Source organism: Alligator mississippiensis, chromosome 2 (genome assembly GCF_030867095.1).
Source record: "Alligator mississippiensis isolate rAllMis1 chromosome 2, rAllMis1, whole genome shotgun sequence".
Classification (NCBI taxonomy): domain Eukaryota; kingdom Metazoa; phylum Chordata; order Crocodylia; family Alligatoridae; genus Alligator; species Alligator mississippiensis.
In genome coordinates this window covers 227,546,381-227,569,074 of record NC_081825.1, presented here as the reverse complement: position 1 = coordinate 227,569,074, position 22,694 = coordinate 227,546,381, and the positions used below count along the sequence as shown (strand labels likewise).

Here is a 22,694-nt window from a genome sequence, read left to right as displayed (position 1 = left end):
AGAAATTAAAAGAAGACCTTTCGACCTTTGATCAGGTCTTGACAAGTTCCTGCTTTTTGCTCGAAGGATGGACATCCGTCGGATCAGCTTTGACACAGACGACCTGTCAGATGATGTCATCCCTCTTGCTGATGTGCGCAGTGCTGTGGCTCTGGATTGGGATTCAAAGGATGACTATGTCTACTGGACAGATGTTAGCACCGACTCCATTAGCCGGGCAAAATGGGATGGATCAGGGCAGGAGGTAAAGTCTTTGTCCTGAATTGGGATGTTAGGCCAGCCAGAGTTTGGAAGACTGAGGTTTCTTTGGATGCTGGGCATAAGATGACTATAAGCCATTAGGGCTTTGTTTTAGTTCAGCTGAATTACTGCTTATGGTTCTGTTTATGGCCACATTTATTTTGTTCCATGTTAACCATTGGCGATCCCAGAAGTTCTTTGCCCACATGGTGTGTGCAACTGTTCGTGCCTGCCAGTCTCAGAATCTCTGCTTGATCAAACTGATTTGCTTGGATGTTTCACTAAAACACAAATTGCCCCACATGCAGCAGACACAGCCCTCTCCCTTGGCTTCCTCTCTGGACATTCCCTTTGTCTCTTGTTCAGGCATCTGTTGACTGAACCAGGGAATAGTTGTCAGAGCTCAAGAGTTTGGAGGCTGGAGAGTGAAGCAGAGATTCTCTGTATGTGGACAGGTGTACCCAATACTTCTCATATGGACTTCTCCTGCTGGGGTTTGCCAGTGGGGGTTCTTTGTGTTGCTATTGACGAAGCTGGTGAACTGGTCTCAAGGGCTTTTTTTTTGCTGATTTCTTGTTTTATGACATTTGCTTTTGGTTTTTGCTCAGGTTATGGTGGACACCAGCTTGGAAAGCCCAGCTGGATTGGCTATTGATTGGGTCACCAACAAGCTGTATTGGACTGATGCAGGTACTGGGGTTCTCTGCTGGGTTTAGGTTTAGTCTTCACCCTTCATGAAGATGCAATAGTAGCAGGGCAGTCCCATCTGTGTCCCTCCCAAACTTGTCTCTGTCAGACAAACATAGTCTCTCCTCCATGTTTCTAACACTGGAGGAACCAACTTGGATTTTTTTGTTTGCTTCTGTCTGGATCCTATCCTGATGCATACAGGAATATGGTGTGAGAGGAAAATGCCTGTTAGCTTCTCACTGCACAGCCTGTGGTGGACACCCACTTATGTTTCCAAGCCAGTGGCAGTATAATGGCTAGGATCTTGAGGATGGTCCTGCCAGAAGATAACAGTACTGAGGCCAGTCAGGAAGATGATTCTTTCCTAGCCATCCTCTGATGCCAGTTACTGGTACTTTCAATGACCAGACTTAGTGGTTCCTCCCATATATATAGGACTAGCAGCAGTGGGCTAGAGAGGTGAATGTGAGAATATCTTGTCTGATAAGCAAGTCAACTTGTTCCACACTCACTACCAGCTTTCTAGTCAGGGTGAAGGATGAAGGGAGGGAAAACTAGATCACTGTGCAGATATGGTTTTCTTTGTGATCTGTTCTATGATTCCAGAGGGCTGTAATCTATCACTTTCTCTTGCTCTCTCTCTCTTGTTTTCTCTCTTGCTCTCTCCCTCTCTCGGTCCCTGTTTCCCAATCTCTATAGGAACAGACCGGATAGAGGTCTCCAACACAGATGGGACCATGAGGACTGTTTTGATCTGGGAAAACCTAGACAGACCCAGAGATATTGTGGTGGACCCTGTTGGAGGGTAAGAGCCTTTTTCATGTGGGATTGATTTGTCAATCTTTCTGTAAAACTCAGGTTATTTGAGTACGATTCTTGTACCCTTACACCTCCATGTGATGTCTGGGGGCTCTGGTATCAGAGAGGTCTCCATAACAATTCCTTTCAAGGTCTGAGAGGAGGGGCCTGGCTTTAAAAGTGAATGGCACCAGAGTAAGCATCACATGCTTCTTAACAGATAAGTCAAAGCTCTATGTTGCTTTGAGCCACCTCCTGCTGTTTTGCACAGCAAAAATTGGGAGCAATACCACTGAAGTCCATGAAATTACATTAATGAGAGAAGAAAATGCCCTTTGTTCCATGTTGAGGTCTTGGTAGTCCCCTGCTATCTGCATAACCATTTAGATTGACCTAAAAACAAATCTGAATTGCAGTGAAATTTGACCATTAGTTCAACTTTTGGTTCCCAGTAAGCTCAGAATCACTAAGTCCTAGGCTCAGGAGTATCCTATCAGTGACTGTCCTTTGTGCCAAAAAAAGCAAATTTCCACAGCAGGTTTGCAGAAAGAGTGAATTTTTCTAATTAAAGCTTCTGTTCTGAGCCATGGGACCTTGCAGAACTGGGAACCAAGGTCAATTGAGATACCTGAGCACAAGACTACTAGCTCTTCCTTCCCAAGTGTTGAAGGGTTGAAACAGAACTTCACTGTTCTCTTTCATCTTCCAGGCAGTTGGTAGTTTGCAGTGAAAGGGACACTGAACTAGAGTGATATATAGAAAGATGGTGGAGCTCTGCAGATAGAATGGTAGTTTGACAGTCTTCTGCTGGCTGTGGAAGGCACAAAGCCACATTGCTCCTCTGGTGTCAATGGTAGGCAGCTGTAGAGGTGTAAGAGTGCAGGCACTCATTCTTTCTTGGCTTGTGTTCAGGTTCATGTACTGGACTGACTGGGGGGCCAGCCCAAAGATTGAACGTGCTGGTATGGATGCCTCCAACCGCATGGTGATCATCTCCTCCAATCTGACTTGGCCTAATGGGCTGGCCATTGATTATGAGTCTCAGCGCCTGTACTGGGCAGATGCTGGTATGAAGACCATTGAGTATGCCAGTCTGGATGGAGATAACAGGAAGGTAAGAGAACTAGGCTACAGGAGGGGAGAGTCTGGGAGGCTGAGTGGCTGTCCCAGAGGGCTCATAGAAAGAGGGACAGTCAGTTGGAAGTAAAATCCCTGAATTGGGAAAACACTGTCAGCTCCTCATCCAGAGAGCAAAGAGCCTCTTTCTGAATACAAACTATGTATGGAGGGCCCTCTGAAGCTGGGCACTGCCTTGAGCCCTACAGCCTAGTCCTTCTTCCTTTTACTGCTACTGACTCTCTTGTACATCCATTTCTGGGGAATGAGCCAAGGGATGGGTAAAATAGCCCCCTCCCCTCATGATTTCCTGGTGACTTTATCTTGGGGGTTGACAGGTGCTGATTGGGAGCAATCTACCTCATCCATTTGGGCTTACCCTTTATGGTGAGCGGATCTACTGGACAGACTGGCAGGCCAAGAGCATCCAGAGTGCAGACCGAAGGACAGGGCAGTCTCGTGAAACACTTCAGGACAACCTGGAGAACCTCATGGACATCCATGTTTTCCATCGACACAGACCTTCAGGTATAGGGCCAGCAGCCCCAACCCCTCAAGGAACTCAGCTTGCTCAACAGCTGCTGCCTGTAACAGGTCTCTTGGTACAAGGTCTACACCCCTGTCAAGCATTCAGGCTCTTGCTGCCATGCACATCTGTGCAGAATGTGTGTGGAAATAAATCAGTACTGAAAATTTAAGGGAAGTGTCCCCAGCCTGCATCTTTGCAGCTGGTGTCCTTTTTGATAAGACACTCCAGGAGCTCCATGCTGAGCTCTTCATAGCCTGTGCTTGTTTAATTTTTTTACATTCCTTTCTCTCATACAGTGCACACGGCATGTGAAGTTAATAATGGTGGCTGCAGCCACCTCTGCCTTCTGGCTCCTCTACCTAAAGGCTACAGCTGTACATGCCCTACTGGTATCAATCTGCAACCTGATGGCAAGACCTGCTCTCCTGGTAGGTTTCTTCCATAAGATCCTCATTGCAGCTGGATCGTTCATGGTCCACTCTTGGCCCCGTGACAGTATTTACTGGAACAAAATTAAAATTTTGGGACTTAGGTGTGATGGTCAGTCTCAGCTTGCCTTGAGAAGTCTTTTGGTAGCTGTACCCTCAAGTATGGTGTGAGCTGGCTTGAGGTTACCCTGTGGAGAGGGGCTGGATTATCCTAAGGGAACATCAATATTATGTCCAGTGGTTTAGGTACATGTCAGTCTCTCCTGTAGCTCTGCCCTGAGCTTAAGGCTGGGCTCCCCGCAACTTGAGAAGGCACTGTGCTGTATTCTGGTCTAGGTAGAATCCATCCATCCCTCATGCACCTTCCCATTCAGGACAATGGAGAGCTCTTGGCTTCAGGGCTTGGAGCTGGCATTTATCCCCTCATCTTATTCACCTTGACAAGGAATCAGGCTTACACTCAATATCCTACCCGAACCCATCCAAGCAGGGCTAATGTCTTCATGAGAGCTTTCAGGTTGCTGCCCCATAGGTAAATAAGAGATCTATTCCTCAGCAATTGGGTCAAGGGCATTGTTTAGCAAGTGATGCCCCAGGGACAATTGGCTGACACTGACTGCCTGTCCATCTCCCAACTTTCTACAGGGATGACCAGCTTCCTGATCTTTGCTCGGAGGACGGACATCCGTATGGTCTCCTTGGATATCCCATATTTTGCAGATGTTGTCGTCTCAGTCAATGTCACAATGAAAAATACCATTGCAATCGGAGTGGATCCCCAGGAAGGTCTGGGCCTTCATTGATCACTGAAGTGCTGCAGTTAACTAAATCAATAGAATGCATGTGTAAAGATGCTATCTATTATCTACTTGGTAGCATGAATATGGGCAGATTGAGAGCCCTATTTTTTCCAATGTGTATTGTTTATATTTCCTTCCCTCCTTGCCCTGTCTTAGTGCAAAAACAGATTCTGGAGGGCTTCAACACCAGCTGACAGGAATAAACTGCCTTCTCCCTTTGTATAGGTTCACATGGAGTGTGAATTTAAGCTTTTGCTGTAAAAAGAGCCGAGTTGATGTTTACTGATTTATGCTGGGTATCTGACGTTATACATTTAGATTGTAGTTTCCATTTTCCATGGTAGTAAGAGATAGTCTGATTATTTATCTCCTGAAAACCAGTTGTGGGTCTGTTACATAGCTATTCAGTAATATGTTAAAAAAACTGCATCCTTTCAGGTTCCCCACAGCCTGTGCTCCTGCATGGTTCCCTGTAGTGTCCCCTTCTGGGAGAGGCTTTTTGTCATTAATGGAGTTGGAGGCAGTCTGTTTCTCCTATGATGCTGTCAGATCTCTGGATTACATAGTCCTTCTGTTCTTCACAGTGATCCAGGTGCCTGTAATCTCAAGGAGGCCTGGGGTTGGATGAAGGCGTTTGCTGATTGCTTTTCTCTCCTTTCCCCCTCCTCCATTTCCCTACCAGGAAAGGTTTATTGGTCAGACAGCACACTGCGGAAGATCAGCCGCGCTGCGCTGGATGGCTGTCAGTATGAGGATATCATCACTACAGGTAGGAATGCTTTATTAGAGAACTTCATGTCTCCCTAGGGCAGCCAAAGTGGGGAGAGTTCCTCCGAGTTGTGGGGAGGGACTCCCAGATTTGTGGAGGGTGTTTATGGGGGGAGGCCTATGGATATTGTAAGGGGAGAACTCCCAAGACTCTAGGTAAGGGCAGAGGGAATTCCCAGAGTTTCCTCATCTGTGTGGAATGCTGAGAAGCTACTTTGGAAACATTTGCTCTTTCAGGTCTGCTGACCACAGATGGGCTGGCAGTGGATGCCATTGGCCGGAAGGTGTATTGGACTGACACAGGGACCAATCGGATTGAAGTGGGCAACCTGGATGGATCAATGAGGAAGGTTTTGGTTTGGCAGAACCTGGACAGCCCAAGGGCAATTGCACTGTACCATGAGATGGGGTAAGTGCTGACAAGGGACCATCCTGGGAGAGGGAAGCAAGGCAGAGTTCATCTCTTTCTCCTGCTTCTCTAATGCCTTGTTGTTTTTTTCCAGGTACATGTACTGGACAGACTGGGGGGAGCATGCCAAGCTGGAGCGTTCTGGCATGGATGGCTCAGGACGTGTGGTGCTGATCAGCAACAATCTGGGCTGGCCCAATGGCCTGGCAGTAGATAAGGCTGGGTCTCAGCTGCTGTGGGCTGATGCACACACAGAGGTTGGAGTCTGTTTTATGATTTTTACAGGGTTATCACTGGGCCTCTGGTATCCTGGAGGTTGTTTCCAGGGGAAGGCATTGGAAGAGGAAGGGACTATGTAGAAGGGCTCAAGGGTTCCCTGTTGTCTTGTGCTGTTGGGGATGATGGTCTGGTGGGGACATCAGTCTCAGAGGAAGGGTCTGAATAAGCAGTTTCTCTTCTCTCCTCCTTCAGCGCATTGAAGCTGCAGACCTGAATGGTGCCAGCCGCCACACCCTGCTGTCCCCAGTGCAGCATCCCTATGGCCTCACCCTGCTGGACTCCTACATCTACTGGACTGACTGGCAAACCCGCAGCATTCACAGAGCTGACAAGGACACTGGGGCCAACGTTATCCTGGTGAGGGCCAACTTGCCTGGCCTAATGGACATCCAAGCGATTGACAGGGCACGGCCCTTTGGTAAGTTTCTAGGTTGCTTAAGAGACAGGAGCATCCAACCTTAGTGATTCAGAGGAGCCCCTAGAATCTGTTACTATAGGGGACCCATTTACATTTCCATAGCAGAGTGTATGTTGGAGAAATTGATCTGCTCCTTTTCCTCCAACCTTAAATCTTCCCTGCTACCTCCCACTTCTCTGTTTCCCCCTGTTCTGTAGTGGTCGTTTCCAACACCACCACCTCCCCCAGGTACCCAGACACAGCCCACCTGTCAATCCTCTGCTTGAGGCTATCAGTCCAGTCAATTCTCAGACTTAACAAGGAGGACTAAGTAATCCACACTTGTTTGAACTACTAAGGGATTTGCTGGTTCAAGAAGACTCATGTACAGTAGAAAAGACAGGAGTCTGTTTTCTCTAAAATCTGTCCCTTCTACTTTATCTTGACCCAATAAAGCTAAAACTTTGTTCGAAGGCCTGATCATCTCTTGACCCACTATTTGTAGCCTTCACCTCTTTGCTTGACATTTCACAATGTTCCAGGCTACTGCCACTGAAGGCACCTCTGTGCCTGCACCTTTTCTTCCTCTGCTTTTCTTATATCACCTTCTCCATTTTATCTGAACCAAATTCCTTCCTCTGCTTCTCAGGGACTGCACAGCCCACCTGCTGACCAATCCTCCCTGTGCCTTTGCACTGCACTGCTGCTTCAGTTCCCTGGAATTCTCCTCACTACCATCTACAGACAATGTCTTACCTCTTCACATATAGCTCCCTACCACCTCCCCTTGAATCTGTACACTTTGTAGCACCACTCTTTCTTCACCACCTGCTGCATTTGGTTAATCTCCCAGTCCCAGTTCTACCCCAGTTGTCTCCCTCACCTCTTTCCCACTGCTCCGACCTTCTTGCTAGACTGTTCCCTCAAACTGCTTTTATACTGACTTATTAAACACTCTGGACACTGCTGTGTTTTAAAAAATAATGCACAAACCTAAAAGACGTTAACAAGCCAAGTGCCTAATATAGGCCTCCCTGTTTCCTTGGCCTTTCTAGCATCTCACAGGATGTGTCTGATTTACTGTAGAAGCTCCATGAGCAGATTGGAATGACATATTTAACTACTTCCCCTATGGTCTGGGATCTTACTGCTAGTGTTAGGATTGCAAAAAACACAGCTTAACTACAGGTGCATGATATTCAGCCAGCCAACAGCAGCCAGCCTTTTGCTGTCTCTCCTCCATGGAGACATCCTAATATCAAAGGATACAAACCATGGAGTTACCATTTCCACTGAGCCCACCAGTATCCTTGGATCCCTATAGCAGCTGGCAAAGCTTTAGGTAGGTCCTTGTATTAGAGGCCTGTGGTGCACTTTGAGCAAGAACATGGTTGGGGTGAAATCAGTTGCCAGTAGTGGGTCTCTCTGCCCTGTAAGCATAGGCGACGGGTAGGGGGTGCCCAGGGATGCACGTGACCCCCGCCCCCCCCCCCCCCCCCCCCCCCCGACGGCTGATGCTGATACTGTCAGTAGGGCTGGTGCGCCCCCAGATTCAGGAGGCACCAGTCACTCATGCATGTAGGGAGATGGCAAGGGTCTAGTCTCTAGGAAGTGAGGTACTTTAGATTGTTTTTCCTCTTCTTCCCCAAGGCTTTAACAAGTGTGGCATAAGGAATGGTGGCTGCTCTCACCTCTGCCTCCCCCATCCTACTGGCTTCTCTTGTGCCTGCCCCACTGGCATCCAGTTGAAGAGAGACGAGCAGACTTGTGATCCATCTCCAGAGACCTATCTGCTCTTCTCCAGCCGTGGTTCAATCCGGCGCATCTCACTGGACACCAGTGATCACACTGATGTCCACATCCCTGTCCCAGAGCTGAACAATGTCATCTCTTTGGATTATGACAGTGTGGATGGCAAGATTTACTACACAGATGTCTTCCTTGACGTCATCAGGTAGGTGCCTGTCATCTGCTCCCCATACAGTGCCCAATTTGTAAGTGGCTGTTCATACTCAGCCTCAAAGACTGGATTTTGTGTATTGTAGATTCTTATATCATGTTCCAATCGACTGGGGAAGTCCCTCCTTGAAGGGTGGGAGGATATAGTGATGCTCACTTGCTGCTGGAAGCACACACAATAATTTGGGTTGTGCAACTAATTGGGGCCTGGCTGAAAAAACACAATGACAGTGTTAGGGCTGATGTTTGGAGATCCAGTGGCTGAGAGGAATGGGCACAGGGAGACTTGAAGGCTCATTAGAAACTGTCTTTTTCTCATGCCATTTGGCACTGAATTCCCCAGGCGAGCAGATCTGAATGGCAGGAACATGGAGACTGTCATTGGTCAGGGATTGAAGACAACAGACGGGTTGGCTGTGGACTGGGTTGCCAGGAACCTGTATTGGACAGACACAGGGCGGAACACCATTGAAGTGGCCAGACTGGATGGAAGCTGCAGAAAAGTGCTGATTAATAACAGCCTGGATGAGCCCCGAGCAATTGCTGTCTTCCCCAAGAAGGGGTAGGTCTGGGGTCAGTAGAAGGGAGGGATGGGAGAGGACAGATTATACAAGGCTAAATCAAGGGGGAGTTTGGATAGGAAGAAAGGATGCCTAGTGTGAGCCTGATGGGTGCCCAAGGGTTGGCTCTACAGGGTGAAATGACTGGCGAAGAGCTAAGGCCATGTGGAGCTGATGGGAACAGATACTAGGAGATGGGTATGATATGTGACTAGAACTAGAGCATTTAGTAGAAAATGCAGAATCTATTGGTTTGGCCCATAAGTAAAAATTTTTTCAGAGAATCCAGTGAAATGTCTCCTGTCTCTGTGTGTCTTCCTGAGGGCTTACCCCTTTTCAATCATCAGGTACCTCTTCTGGACAGACTGGGGTCACATTGCTAAAATTGAGCGTGCAAACTTGGATGGCTCTGAGCGCAGAATCTTAATAAACACTGACCTGGGTTGGCCCAATGGATTGACATTGGATTATGACACAAGAAGGTCAGTGAGAGATGTGGATTGATGCTGTAATATCCAGAGGGACTGAGTAAGAGATGTAATAATGGTGAGCTTTATCACTACAGTCCTCTGAAGAGTGTGGCCTAGTGAGTGATCTGAAAGAGAGGTTTGGAAGTATGGGTAGAAGATTGGTCTGGTTTCATCTCTCTCTTTCTCCCTCTCTTTTACCACTCCGCCCCCACCTCCCCCACTATCTACAGGATTTACTGGGTAGATGCACATCTTGACCGTATAGAGAGTTCTGATCTCCATGGGAAGCTGCGCCAGGTGCTGGTCAGCCAGGTGTCACATCCCTTTGCCCTGACACAGGTAAACAGGGGCTCCCTAGAGTGATGAGGAAATCAGTGACTGTATGAGAGCTGGACTGCCTCGAGGATGTTATAGTGTAGTTGGTTGTATGTGGAAGCTGGTGTATCACTCTCCGGTTTAGTGTTTATCTAAGGAAAGATTGGCTGAGTTGCTCTAGGATGGAGTTACACTTCTGAGAAGAGGGAAGCCAGGCTTGGATGAAGGGACTTTGTATGGAGCTCTAAGCCACATGAAAACTCCCTCGTACAATCCCTATATATATGGCCAAGTGTTCTAATCTCTATGTGCTTTTTGTCTTCTCTGAGCAGCAGGACAGATGGATCTACTGGACTGACTGGCAAACCAAATCAATCCAGCGAGTGGACAAATACTCTGGCCGGAACAAAGAGACTATCCTGGCCAATGTTGAGGGGCTAATGGATATCATTGTGGTTTCTCCTCAGAGGCAAACAGGTATGTGGGGAAGGTCTTGATTCTTGCCTTGGCTAATTGGAGCCAGACAAAACCCAGTGCCCCTCAGTACCACTTGATGATTTTAGTTAGTGCAGAGCCCTTGCCAACATCCAAACTGTTGACTCTCCCCTCGGTTTTGTTGGGGTTTCTTCTTTGCCTCACTCTGAGGTTTCAGTAGAGGGAGTGGAGAGTACCTCTGTCAACACCTGCTGATGTGAGAGAATTCTGAAAGCTACTATGATAGTGAAATAATGAGGCAAGAGAAGATAATTTTTTTCTGAAGCCCTGTAAGTTTGGCTGCAATGGTGGGGCTCCTCTTGACTGATTCCCATCTGACTTAAGCTCCCTTTTCCCCCAAGATTATTTTGACCTTATCAGTGCCTAATTCTTGTAATTCACTCAGCCCTGAGATGTGTGATTTTCATGGAGTAGAAAATCCATGACCTTGAGGAAGGGGAAATGGAGAGAGGTTATCCTATCTGAGATGGAAGAAAGGTTCCTGCCCTTGTGTAGTCAAATCTATCTGAGCACCACCTCTATGTGCAATACTTTGTCTCCTTCAGGTTCTAATGCCTGTGGTGTGAATAATGGAGGCTGCACTCATCTCTGCTTTGCCAGAGCTTCTGACTTTATCTGTGCATGTCCAGATGAACCAGATGGGTGGCCTTGCTCCACTGGTGAGTTCTAAGAGGTTCTCTGGGGGAACAACCTCCTTATAGGAGTCACAAATGATACTTGCACCAGGACCCCTAGTACCCCCCTTATGGTTTTCAGACCATCTTGGAGGTCTCTACACCCTACAAAAATCCCTGCAGCATCTTGTGCTACAAATTAAGCATTTCTGGAGTACAATCTGGAGATGCTTGGTCTGGCATATGGGGGCCCTTAACACAAGTTCTTAATCTTCTTTCTTCAGTCTCACAGAACCAAGCTCTTATTTGTTTTTTTTTCTGTATTGTTTAGTTCCTGGTATGGTGCCCCCTGCTCCTGAAACAACCAGTATGAGTGAAAAGAGCCAGACCCCACCCAGCCAAGGAGCTTCAACAAGTAAACCTCACACATCTCTGGAAACAACAGAAGGAAAGTGAGTGCATGTTCTGTTGGAATGTGGGTATACATGCCAGATACAGCACGAGCACATCCCGTCCACTTTCCCAGGACAGAAAGAAACGTCCTGAGATCTAAATGCCCTATAAGTAGTTGAAGAAACCCCATCTATGAAAAGAGAGGACAGGGGTCTCTGGAGTGGGCATGGGGTGTAGAGGCCTTGCTGTCCATTCGATTCAGATATGACTTAGCCTACTGCGCTGTGTAAGAAGCTAGAATTCTTTTGGTCAAGCCTGTTATCCTGTGGTTAACATAACTGACTTGGGTGGGAGCCTTACTTTGATCATTTAAAACTAGACTAGGCAGATCCCTGGGAGCAATTCTACTTTGGCCCTGAGTGAATAGCCTGGACAGGACTGAACAGCGCTTCTGCAGCTTTCAACTCATGTTCCAGTGTGGATAATTAGCTGTCTCTTTGGCCATCTTTTTCCCCTGGCCAGCACAGAGAGCTTTTCCTTGGTAGGTGGGTTTAAGAACTACAAGCAGAGACATCTTTCCCTGTTCACTGGGAGCACAATCTCAGCACAGAGACAAGGGGAAGAGGGGTGCACAGTACTTAGTAAGGTCCACTTTTGCCTGAAAATCCCAATGTCATCTATAGTGAATCTGTAGGAGAAAGGATGTGGATCCTCTGGGATGTATAGGATGAGGTCCAACATAAGGTCCTACATGAGGTTTTATTCCTCATGTTGAGTTACTTTAGCAGGGGAAGGAGGATCTTCTCTCACCTCCCTTAGCCTCCATCTTTAGCTCCACTCTATTCATTCCTGCTTGACACCCTGTGAGATATGTAAATATGTTGAATCTGCACATGTGAATCTCAAGTTATTTTTTGTTGGATTTGCTAATGCCAGTGCATGTATAATTTTTACTTGGTTTACAGTATATTCTGTGCCTGCCAGTTTGGCAGCACTCTTTCCTACACTTGTGGCTGGAGTTATGTATTTATATATTATATATATAGCACACCCTCCTTGCCCTGAGGGTTGGCACTAATGGGCTGTTTGTCTTTGTTCCTTCCAGCTGTTCTGACAAAGATGCTGGCCAAAACTTGTGTGCCCGGGAAAATGAGGCAGTGCTGGCAACCACAGGCAAGTTCCTCTTCTTTCTCCATCTCTAGTTTGGCCCTTCTTCCAGGTCAAGCCAGTGCCTTTCACTCCACAGTGCTTCTGACTCAAATGAAGTCTTCCTCAAATTCATTCCAAGTAAGACAGAGAATGAAAATCAGCCTTCTATCATTCACCAGTACCAAACAGTGTCTGCTCCAGGTGGCCAGAAGACAGTGGATAGTCATTACATGATGCCAGAGAGCCCCTTCTCTCTGTTCTCCCCTGCCCCCCACCTTTGTCCACTCAGCTGGGATAGGCTTAGCTTCAGCAAGCCTGCCTTTTCCTTCTTCACTCTTTTAGTCTAGACTTTTTGAAAAGGGAAGCTTATTTCCCTCAAAGTAACTACCAGGTTATGGGAGGGCTAATGGTAGAAGGTTAACTCATCCCTATCATCAAGCTAAACCATCACCCCCTCTTCCAAGGTCTCCTCCATGCACCTGATTCCTTGAGTCCATCCTTTCCACCCCTGCAGCCCCCAGAATGCACCAGAGGGCTCATGTTGCACCAACCAAAGCCTCCTCTCCTCCTAGATGTGACTTGCTGATACCCACTCTGCATGCTCACATGCAGAGTGGGTATACCAGGGTGAACATAGTCTGGTGGTACAGAAGGGCCCTTAACTAGTCATTGCTTTTCTCTTTCAGGAGAAGGATTGCATGTCAGTTATGTTATTGGAGGCCTCCTGAGTGTCCTGTTCATTCTGCTGCTTATCGCTGCTTTGATTATATACAGGTACCTCTCCACTCCCTTTAGCTTTGATCTTGGTGGATGGAGTCACATGGTTGAAAGAGACTTTCAGCAAAGGTCATCTAGGGCTACACTCCCTGCAATCTGTGTTGGAAGCTGTGTTGGCTGCTTTCTATTATGACTATTTTATTTTATATAAAAAACTCTTGCATTACTTGGAAAGCAGATCAAGCTGTTATGGGGCTTGAAAGCTCTCCTTCTCCCTATGGGAACTCAAAAAAAGTGTAAACCCTTATGTGTATACACCTTTCTCCCTCAGATCCTTGTCTCTGTTTTATACAGAGAGTCTGAATGTGATGTCCAAGAATGTGTTTAAATTTGTGCCACCCTAGCTATGGAGGTTATCTGGTAAATCTGTGAGTTCCAAATGCTTTCTGCCTACTTCTTCCATGGGCTTCACCCTGAGGGACTGTTTTCCTTTTGCCAGTCATTGTCCCTATAAAGCCATGCATCCTATTCTGCCCTCACTAATTTTAGTCTGGTGGTAGTCATTAGAACTCTATCATGCTGTGTTAATGTATGATGGCTGTAGGGCAGTTGTAGGGACCTGATGAAAAAGGCCTTTCTCTGGCCTGAGTGAGGAAATAGGAGACCACTGGAGCCTTTTATTCATTGTATGATGGAGCAGCTTCAGTGCTCCATCACTTTAAGGGCTGGAATAGGCAGCTGGCAGGTGGTTGATTAGGGCGGTAATTTTAGAGCCCAGCTCTCGGGTCTGAGGGGGCAGTTTGCTGCCAGCCAGCGAGGGAGTAACGTCACCCAGCTGAGATACTGCTCCAGGAACACCTTGGAGATAAGGGCTTGAGCTACGGGGAAGGAGGAGGCCCCATGGTCCTGGGCATGACCTAAAACTGCACCTGGCTGGGGCAGGGAGGCCTGGTGGGACTGCCTGTGGTGGGGCAGTGCCATTCAAGTGCCGGGACTGCTAACCTCCCCAGTGAAAGGTGGTGCCTCAATAAGCAGAAAGGTGACTCAATAACCCTAGCCCCCATTATCTGGTAGGTTACTGGTGAGAGCAGTGGGGCCAGGTATGCCTACCAAGAGGCACCTGAGCCCATATGGGTGTAAGACCCAGGAGTGGGGGCCAGACATGCTCAGAGAGGAGCGCCTGAGCCTGCAGGGGTGTAAGACCCCAGGCCCTAATGAGAAGGTGGAGTTGAGGCCAGGTACGCTTAGAGGGAAGCATCTGAGCCTGAGAGGGGTGTTTACCCTGGGGCCCCAGAGTAGGGGTGCAGTGTTGGCCCAAGGAAGGGGCGGCATGGTCCGGTGAGGGGTTAGGAGCAGAGGCAGCCCACAGTTGGTGAACTGACCGGCAACCGTTCAGATGAAGGTCATGGGAGAGATCCAAGAGGCTGAGCTAGGGCCACTCGAGGAATGAACAGTCAAGCTTAATGGCCCTCCAGGGTTGCTTAAGGGAGCAGGGCAGGGTGTGTGTGGCCCAGGGATGGGCAGTATGCTAGAGGCCCCTGTGAGAGAGGGGTGGAGTGAAAGAGGCCCTGGTGAGAGAGGGGTGGTGTGAATGTGGCCCAGAACAGGGCAGTGTGTAAGGGGCCAAACTACATCCTGAGTTTGGCCTGACCTTAAGCTGGAGATAGAACAAACGATATGTCATCTGCGAGGCATGGGACACGTTAAGAGGAGTTTGGAGCGTGTACTTATCGCCCTTGTACATCAGGGTGTTCAAAGAGCAGCCTCCCGCCTATTTAACATCAGGATCAATTAACAACAAAACATGGCAGGCGAATGAGATGGGCGGTTTGCCCATAGAAAGGTGGTGGGCTGATACTGAGAACGGGCCTGGGAGTTTGTCCCCGTCACACATTGGGTTGTGGCTTTTCTTATGGAATCTTTCATTTTGGCAATAGAATCTTGCCTTCCTTATGATGGTTTTCTTCCTACAGGCACAATAAATCCAAGTTCACAGACCCTGGCTTGGGGAACCTGACCTACAGTAATCCCTCATACCGGACATCTACCCAAGAAGTGAAGATCGAACCTATTCCTAAGCCAGCAATGTACAACCAACTGTGCTATAAGAAAGAGGTAAGAGCTGCTGTTTGGGGCCTTGGGGTCCCAGCTCAAGCTGTTATAATCCTGCAAAACTGAGGAGATAGTGGAAGTGACTTTGGCTTGGTTTTTGGCAGGTGCCTTCTACACTTCTTTCTCCAACGTTTGCATGGGAGAGGTTAGGGCATCATTCAGTCGACTACTCAGTGAGACTCACGTGGGTTAACAAGCACTATCCCTTGCTTCCCCAGTGGCACAGACTAGGGGTGTGCAAAGTGGGCCCTATTTGATTCAGATTCAGATTTGGCCTAAATCAGGAACAGTGATTCGATTTGTTGATTCGATTCAGCTAAATCCAAATCTGAAGATTCAATGCCGATTCAGAGAATCAGAGATTTGGACGTAGGCACAGCTTTAAAAGTTTTTTCTACGTACCTTGAGGTACCAGTGCGGCTTGTGAATGCTGCAGTGCTGGGGCACATGGAACGTCCCACAGGAGTGTGAGGAGGCCCTCCACGTGCTTGGCGGTGAACCCAGAAGTGGACCGGAAGTACTTCCGGTCCACTTCCAGGTCTGCTGGGAAGCGCGCTGGTGGGCCCAGCAGACCCAGAAGTGGATTGGAAGTGCTTCTGGTCCTCTTCCAGGTCTTCTGTGGAGCACGCTGGAGAGCCCCCACCACATTCCCTTAGGACACTCTATGTGTCCCAGCACTGCAGCATTCATGAGCCACCTGCTACCTAAAGGTACATAGAAAAATCATTTAAAGCTGTGTCTATGTCCGAATAGCTGAATCTTTCTGAATCGAACCAGGGACCGAAGCTTCTCACAGCCCTAGCACAGACCTCTATTAGGCTCCTGTCTTCTTTACCACTCCTATGGTGTCTTATCTTTTTTTGCTGCAGCAGTAGCAGCAACTACTGATATCTAAGGTATTGGAGCCCAAAGGGAAGCTTCTGCTGGACCCATGCTTTCCTGGTGGCTTCTACCTCAAGTGCTGTTTTGGACACTGGGGAGCCAGGCAGCAAAAAGAGGGCAGGAAAGGTGGACACAGTTTTTAACTATGCACCATATGGAGTGGATAGGGTGGGGAGAACAACTGATGCTTCTGATGACTAGGGTATTGTTAGGAAACCATATGGGTCTGTGTGCAACAGGGAGAGGGTTTAGCTTGATATCTTATAGCACTTAGTTTCTCTTCTTGGTTTCCTCCTCAGAAGTTTTCCCATTCCTTTGATACCTTCTCATCTTCCCTCTTCTGATTTCTGCCTGCATCCTTGTGCCAGGTATCACTGCTTGGTGTGCATCTCCCATATCTTTCACTCCTGCACTACTGAGTGGTTCTAACACTGTCCTGTACTAATTGCTGTTTGGCTGGCTTTTCTCACTGTCCTTTGTTCATCTCCTTAAACAAGCTTAGCCTGCCTTCCGGTGCCGGGGAAGCAGAGATCCCTTGTCATGGCTCAGGGTCTGCTGTGTATGATGTTTAAAGAAAATAGCTTTCTCTGGGAGTGTTTATGATTTTCACAGACAAGGCCTGTTAGATCCTTCAGTCCCTTTCCCACCAAAGGACAATTAAAGAGAGGACAAACCATTAGTGGTTTCATTTTAAATGTCTCATGTTGTAGATTTCCCCTCCTATCTGCTCAGATTCAGCCTTGTAAAACTTGCTGTTAGGATAATTTCTCTGAGAACATAATTATTTCCTGTTTTTCATTTCTGTCCCATTGCTCCTAGATCTACCTGCATATGTCCCTCATAATTCTCTCTCTGGAGTTTTGTCTATCGAATGTTCCTATGCCCACTTAGTTATCACTGAGATAAGTTAGATCAATTTTACTCCAGTCTCTGCTCATGATCCCTATTTGCCTCTGGTCATTTCTGTTGATTCGTTGCAGGGTTCTTCCAGTATTTCACAAATACTGTGGAACTCAGACCCAAACACAGTATCTTAGATGGCCAGTCTTGTGAGGAATAGAAAGAGCAACTCAGATGTCAGTATATGACTGCTCTGGGATGTAAGGCATTTGTATGTGCATCAGCCTTTTTGGAGAAGTGTCTCACTGTAAAATCATACCTGAGTCCCTGCCATTCAGTCTCTCTCTCCAGCTGCTTCTGCTTCCCTTTGTTTTTCTGTCCTGTCTGGGCTCCAGTATAAGATTTTTATTGGCCCCAAAATGGCATTGCTTGCATTATGCAATTGAATCATAAGAACCACCTTTTTCCCATTGTCTGTCCTCAGATTGAAGGAGCCTGAAGTTTGAGATAGGAACTCCTCTGAGGAGGGTAAGGGTCTGTTGGGCAGAGTATGGTGAGGGGAAGTGTAGAGTGGACTCTACTAGTGCCTTCATTGCAAGAGCCAGTTACCCTTTGCATTGAAGTTCAGCCCTTTTGCTTGCTTTGCTGCCTGCCTTCATTGCAGCCTGTTTTGTTCTTTGGCAAGGGGTAACCAGTTCTCTGCAGGCATCTTTCATTCTGTGGTCTCCCTTTCCACAGGCTAGTCCTGATCACAGCTACACCAAGGAGAAAATCAAGATCGTGGAAGGTATGTGCCTCCTGTCCAGTGACGATTCTGAGTGGGACGACCTCAAGCAGATACGGAGCTCCCGGGGAGGAATTCTCCGGGACCATGTCTGCATGAAGACAGACACGGTTTCTATCCAGGCCAGTTCTGGCTCACTGGATGATACCGAAACTGAGCAGTTGCTACAGGAGGAGCAGTCTGAGTGCAGCAGTGTCAACACTGCAGCAGCCACTCCTGAGCGGCGCGGCTCACTCCCAGACACAGGCTGGAAACACCAACGCAAGCCCTCCACAGAGAGCGAGGTCTAAAGCACATTCTACCTTCAGGATGCTCATACCCTCTCCAGCCTCTGCTCTGCATGAATGAGACAGGACTCTGCCTGCCATGCAGGAGGAGCCCAGAGGCTAGCCTCCCAGTTTCACGGAGCCTAGAGACTGCAGTTACCATTTGGCAAGAAGCCTGGGCCAGACTGTGTTCTTGTGGCTGGGGGGGATGGACCCTGAGACCTTTTTGGCTCATTCTCACTGTTTGTGGTTTATTTATATGTTCCTTTTTCCTGAAAGCTGCCATGTTAACTTCTGCAGTGACTCTCTGGGCTATGTCTGGCTCAGATTCTGTTCCCTGTGGCAACCTGAGAGTCCTGCACTGTCCAGCTCCTAAGAGAGCAGAGCTACTCTACTGCTAGCTCCTGATCAGACTTCATGTATATTATTGCCCCTTAGTCAGGTGTGAGCAGCACCAGTTGAGTGTTGTGCTATGCTCGCTCTTCCTTGATTAATGGGTTATGTCAAGTGGAGGGTGGGCTTCATGGCTGAAGGATGTAGTGAAAGGTGATTTATATGGAGATAAAGAGAGCAGTCACAGCTGCCATGTTGCACACGATTAGAGTGTCACTATCGTCTTCTGAATACAGAAGTCTCAATCCTGGCCCAATCAGCAGAAATGAAATTATGGACTTCTGCAGTTGTTTTTATGTTAATTTGGAGGTGTGATGAATCCTGGGACTGGAGCACTGGGACTGTTGCTGGCAATGGATGCTGCTCCTGTTCACCTCACCACAGGCACCTGTCCACTGTGGTTCTACTCTGGAAAATTACTCCATGCACATAGCACCTTCACAACTGCTGCCCATGCATACTGGAGTCGGCTACCACATATGTGGACAGAGATTTAATTGTTCTTTCACTAGCCCTGTAGAGATAAGGAAAGTTCATCTCAGAGCTGGGGAGAAAGAACTAGCTTATTTTCCTCTTCCTGCATTATCAGCAAAAACAGTTGCCAGGTTCCAGAAAGAAGACTAGTCACTTATACCTCTGGATGGCCAGTGGGCTGCCTAGGTGTGGCTGAGGTCCTGTTTCAGCCTCTACAATCTTTTCTAACTGGTGATGTAGGAAATGGGACATTCCCAGACTGATGCACTAGGGGCCTACAGTACTGACACATAGGAAAACTAACTCTCTTACTAAAACTGAGCCAATTTGACCTGGGGTCATGGAGCTATAGGCACCATTGTAAAATACTGGTTTATCAAGTTGACCTGCATTTGTAAGTTAGTAGCAAACAAACCTCTGCAGGGGGAACTGTGTTCTTCCTATCAGCTGTGGGAGGGCCCAGTTGAATTCTGGGCTCTGTAAAGCCTTTTCCCTGTGTTAGGCTCCCATCAACACAGTGCATGATTGCTTTCCTGCCAGATCCTTCATAGCTGCAGGGGAGCTGGTGTTTGGCCTTACACTCTGTATGATATGCCAGACATGGTATGAGTAATAAGCACCTGTATGGAAGTAAGGCTTTATGGAAACCCACAGACAAACCACCTTTGAATTAGTCTCAGTTTTGGGGAGGGGTCAAGGAAGGCAAGGGATGGAAAACCATCAATGCCATTTTTTGAGCTTCCAGAAAGCATCCCTGGTAATTTGGAGCTTTGACCTGCTCTGGAACCATTGTCCCTTGACCCACCACTCTGTAACCCTATATAGAGAACAAAGAGGGAGAAAAAAACTCCCGAAATGGAGGTTAGTCCCTTCCTTTCCTTCACATTTATGGATGTTGTTACTGAAGGTAGAACATTAAATCCCAGGCCAGTTGTTTGGAAGCAAAACCATCCAAGGAAGGAGATTCTTGAAACACCTGTGAAGGATCCCTACTTGGGACTTCTGTCACATCTCATGCATGACATGAGGAGGATGCGGGGGAGCTATGTAGAGTGGGGATTTGGATGGGTTGTATATTCCAAGCAGTATTTTTCCAGCTAGTGAACAAAGTCAGTCCCTGTTCTAGCCCATGCTCACTTTGCAGAAGCTCTGTCCACTGGAAAATGTGACCATTACCAGCTGATGGGCAATAGTAGGTAAATCGAGGGATGGTTCTGCAGCTAGGAGAAGGTTTCAACTTACACTACCCAAGCCAAGGCTGAGATTCCAGGTATAGCTAGTGCACAGTCCTGTGGGAAGTGGGCTTAGAGTTAAGACTTTGGAATTTCCTTAAGTTAATGTGTAACTTTTTCCTGCTCCCAGAGGGAGAAATTATTTTTAATTGAATTTTAATTTAAATCTAATTATTTGGCTCCAGGCTGGAAATTGTTGTTCCAGGTGCCACTTGTGCTTTGTGTAGTATCAGCTGCTGAGGCCCTGCTGGATAGAGGCCTGGACTCAATGTGGAGTAAGAGGCAGAGCAGCAGGAACCAAAGCAGTACACAGCTCACTGACATAGACTTAGGCTGTCTAGGCTACTTCTGGAAGATCAAAGAGTTCAGGTGCAGGAGGGGAAGAGTCCAGTTGTGGGGGAGCCTATGTGCAGGAGCTAGAGAAGGTGGCTGCAGTAGCAGCAGCAGGAGTGGGTATGAGTGTGTGGAAGAAGACTCGGACATTCTGGGGCACATTCCTACTGTTCTGACAGGCTGTGTTGCTGTGTTACTCTGCACTGCATATTAAAACTCCAGGCACTGAGGGAAGGATTGGATATATGTACCCAGTCCTCTCACTGAAGACTCAAAGGTATGTCTACATGGCACAATGAAGTGTTGTACAGCAATACCTGAGATAGCTCTGAACTAGTAGGACTCAGACTGAATAGAGCACCATTCTAATACAGCTATGCTGGTTTCAGTACCTGAGAATATGGATGCACTTAACAATTGAAATATTTCAGTTGCTGGATCTTGCTGCAGCCTGTCTAGCACCTCTTGGCTGCTGCTAGAGGAGGCTACAGTATTGAAATGTCCCAGCCAGGTACATTTGACTTGGAAACATTTTGGTGCTTATGACACCCCCTGTTACTTCATGTAGAGCCAGGTTGGGTATTTCTACAATGCACAGCGCTGTGCCTTTAAAATATTTCAAAGGGCCCCTAAACAGCATATAAGCCTTTTACAATGTCCTAAATGTGGCTGAAACCTTCCAAAATAATACCTCTTTAGGTGAAATACTATTTTGGAATATTTCTCTTTTCAGTTGTGTGTGCCTGCTGTGAGCGCATGAGGGCTTGCCTGGGGCTGGAGTCAGAGTTGGGCTTAAACCCTGCACTCCCTACCAGACCACAGGGGCCATTACTAGAATCTAGTCCTCCACCCCCAATCTCCTGGACCTTTCTACTCAGAGGGGGAGAGGAGAGGGAGGATTTAGGACCCCTCCCCCTTACCCCTCTCTACTTGTCTTCCCCCTCCTTTTTCTCTCTGTGTGAGGGGAGAGGGAAGAGGAGTGAACTGAGAGCAGAGACAAAGGGTGCTGCAGCCTGTCTAGCTAGCACCTCTTGGTTGCCACTAGAGGAGGCTGCAGTATTGAAATGCCCCAGTCAGAGCAGCGCAACGGTATGCATATGCCCATTGGCTGAAACATTTCCTTTTTGAAGTATTATCAGATATATTTCACTTGGAAATGTTTCAGTGGCTATGACTGTCTACACCATGTTACTTCATGTAGAGCCAGGTTGGGTATTTCTACACTGCGCAGCATTGTGCTGCATAGACATGCCATCAGTGAACCTGTGTAAAGAAAAACTGCTTGAGTTACCAGTACAGAATGAAAGGGGAAGGCCCAGGGACATAGATTAGATTTTTGTAGAGGCAGGCCCCCTGCATGTAGGAGCTGTTGTGTGGAGGCAGTTGCTATAACACAGAGAAGCATGTCCTGTAGGGGAGGTATTAAACAGTTTTTGAACAAAGGGGAACCCAGAGCAATTGCCCTTCCTGGTATCTATACCCCAGGAAAACTCTTTCCAGCAGCTAGCAGTGCTTAAACTCCACCTGACATATCCATTTGTCCTCTGTGGAAGGCACCTTGCACATTCCAGCCCCAAGACCATTCAAGTATGTTCTCCCTTCCCTTCCAACTCCTGTAGAGATTGTGGGACTGCTACACTGGGGAGATGGGGCATGAAATGTACTGCAGCCTCTGTTCCACTAGTGAGATGAGCAAAAGTGTTATTCCCTGATGTGGGCAAACAGCCCTTGTGAGATGCTGCTGGGGGTACATCACACTTCCCTGTGCTGGGGAGGAGAAGGCCCTCATTGCACTTTTGTTGTATGGAATGTAGAAAGGCCACAGCTGGGGGATGATCTCTTCAGCACTGATTTACTGTGTAAAAAGCAGACCTCTCTCCTGTTTGTCCTGAGCTAACGGCAGTGATTCCCCTGCATTCCTGTGTAATGGTTTTAACGTTACTCACTGGAGACATTGGACTTTCTGGAGTTATTTAACCACTATGTTCAGTATTTTAGGGGTTGATGATAATTTAATATAAATTTAGCTTTTCTTAATCACTCTGCCTGGTGTTGGGTTGTGAGTCATGTATACTACCCACATTCTTTGAAGGAACAGCCTTGGTCCTTGTTTGCATGCTTAATAAGCATTTTGGATGGGTGGAATCTGCTGACCATCAAACTGACTATAACATGACTTACTTCCACCAGTTGAAGCTTGAACTGGGGCCCAGTGTCAAAAAAGATCCAAGTACAGCTTTAAATGCAGCAAA

At 47.5% G+C, this 22,694-nt stretch overlaps 1 protein-coding gene across 3 annotated transcripts in view; it reads left to right on the top strand.

Moving 5' to 3' along the window:
- The window catches only part of LRP4 (LDL receptor related protein 4), a 111,759-nt gene extending 89,274 nt beyond the window's left edge, over nucleotides 1–22,485 (top strand). For all 3 annotated transcript variants that reach the window (XM_019476693.2, XM_019476692.2, XM_019476696.2), the window contains 22 exons: nucleotides 36–244; nucleotides 849–930; nucleotides 1,630–1,735; nucleotides 2,641–2,842; nucleotides 3,183–3,372; nucleotides 3,670–3,801; nucleotides 4,447–4,587; nucleotides 5,284–5,370; nucleotides 5,607–5,778; nucleotides 5,873–6,035; nucleotides 6,250–6,475; nucleotides 8,105–8,408; nucleotides 8,757–8,975; nucleotides 9,321–9,455; nucleotides 9,674–9,782; nucleotides 10,091–10,235; nucleotides 10,799–10,912; nucleotides 11,199–11,319; nucleotides 12,366–12,433; nucleotides 13,096–13,183; nucleotides 15,100–15,241; nucleotides 17,699–22,485. In XM_019476693.2, the coding sequence (XP_019332238.1) occupies nucleotides 36–244; nucleotides 849–930; nucleotides 1,630–1,735; nucleotides 2,641–2,842; nucleotides 3,183–3,372; nucleotides 3,670–3,801; nucleotides 4,447–4,587; nucleotides 5,284–5,370; nucleotides 5,607–5,778; nucleotides 5,873–6,035; nucleotides 6,250–6,475; nucleotides 8,105–8,408; nucleotides 8,757–8,975; nucleotides 9,321–9,455; nucleotides 9,674–9,782; nucleotides 10,091–10,235; nucleotides 10,799–10,912; nucleotides 11,199–11,319; nucleotides 12,366–12,433; nucleotides 13,096–13,183; nucleotides 15,100–15,241; nucleotides 17,699–18,034 (3,491 nt within the window). In that variant the 3' untranslated portion in view covers nucleotides 18,035–22,485. The remainder of the gene's footprint in view (nucleotides 1–35; nucleotides 245–848; nucleotides 931–1,629; nucleotides 1,736–2,640; nucleotides 2,843–3,182; nucleotides 3,373–3,669; nucleotides 3,802–4,446; nucleotides 4,588–5,283; nucleotides 5,371–5,606; nucleotides 5,779–5,872; nucleotides 6,036–6,249; nucleotides 6,476–8,104; nucleotides 8,409–8,756; nucleotides 8,976–9,320; nucleotides 9,456–9,673; nucleotides 9,783–10,090; nucleotides 10,236–10,798; nucleotides 10,913–11,198; nucleotides 11,320–12,365; nucleotides 12,434–13,095; nucleotides 13,184–15,099; nucleotides 15,242–17,698) is intronic.
- The last annotated feature ends 209 nt before the right edge of the window (nucleotides 22,486–22,694 follow it).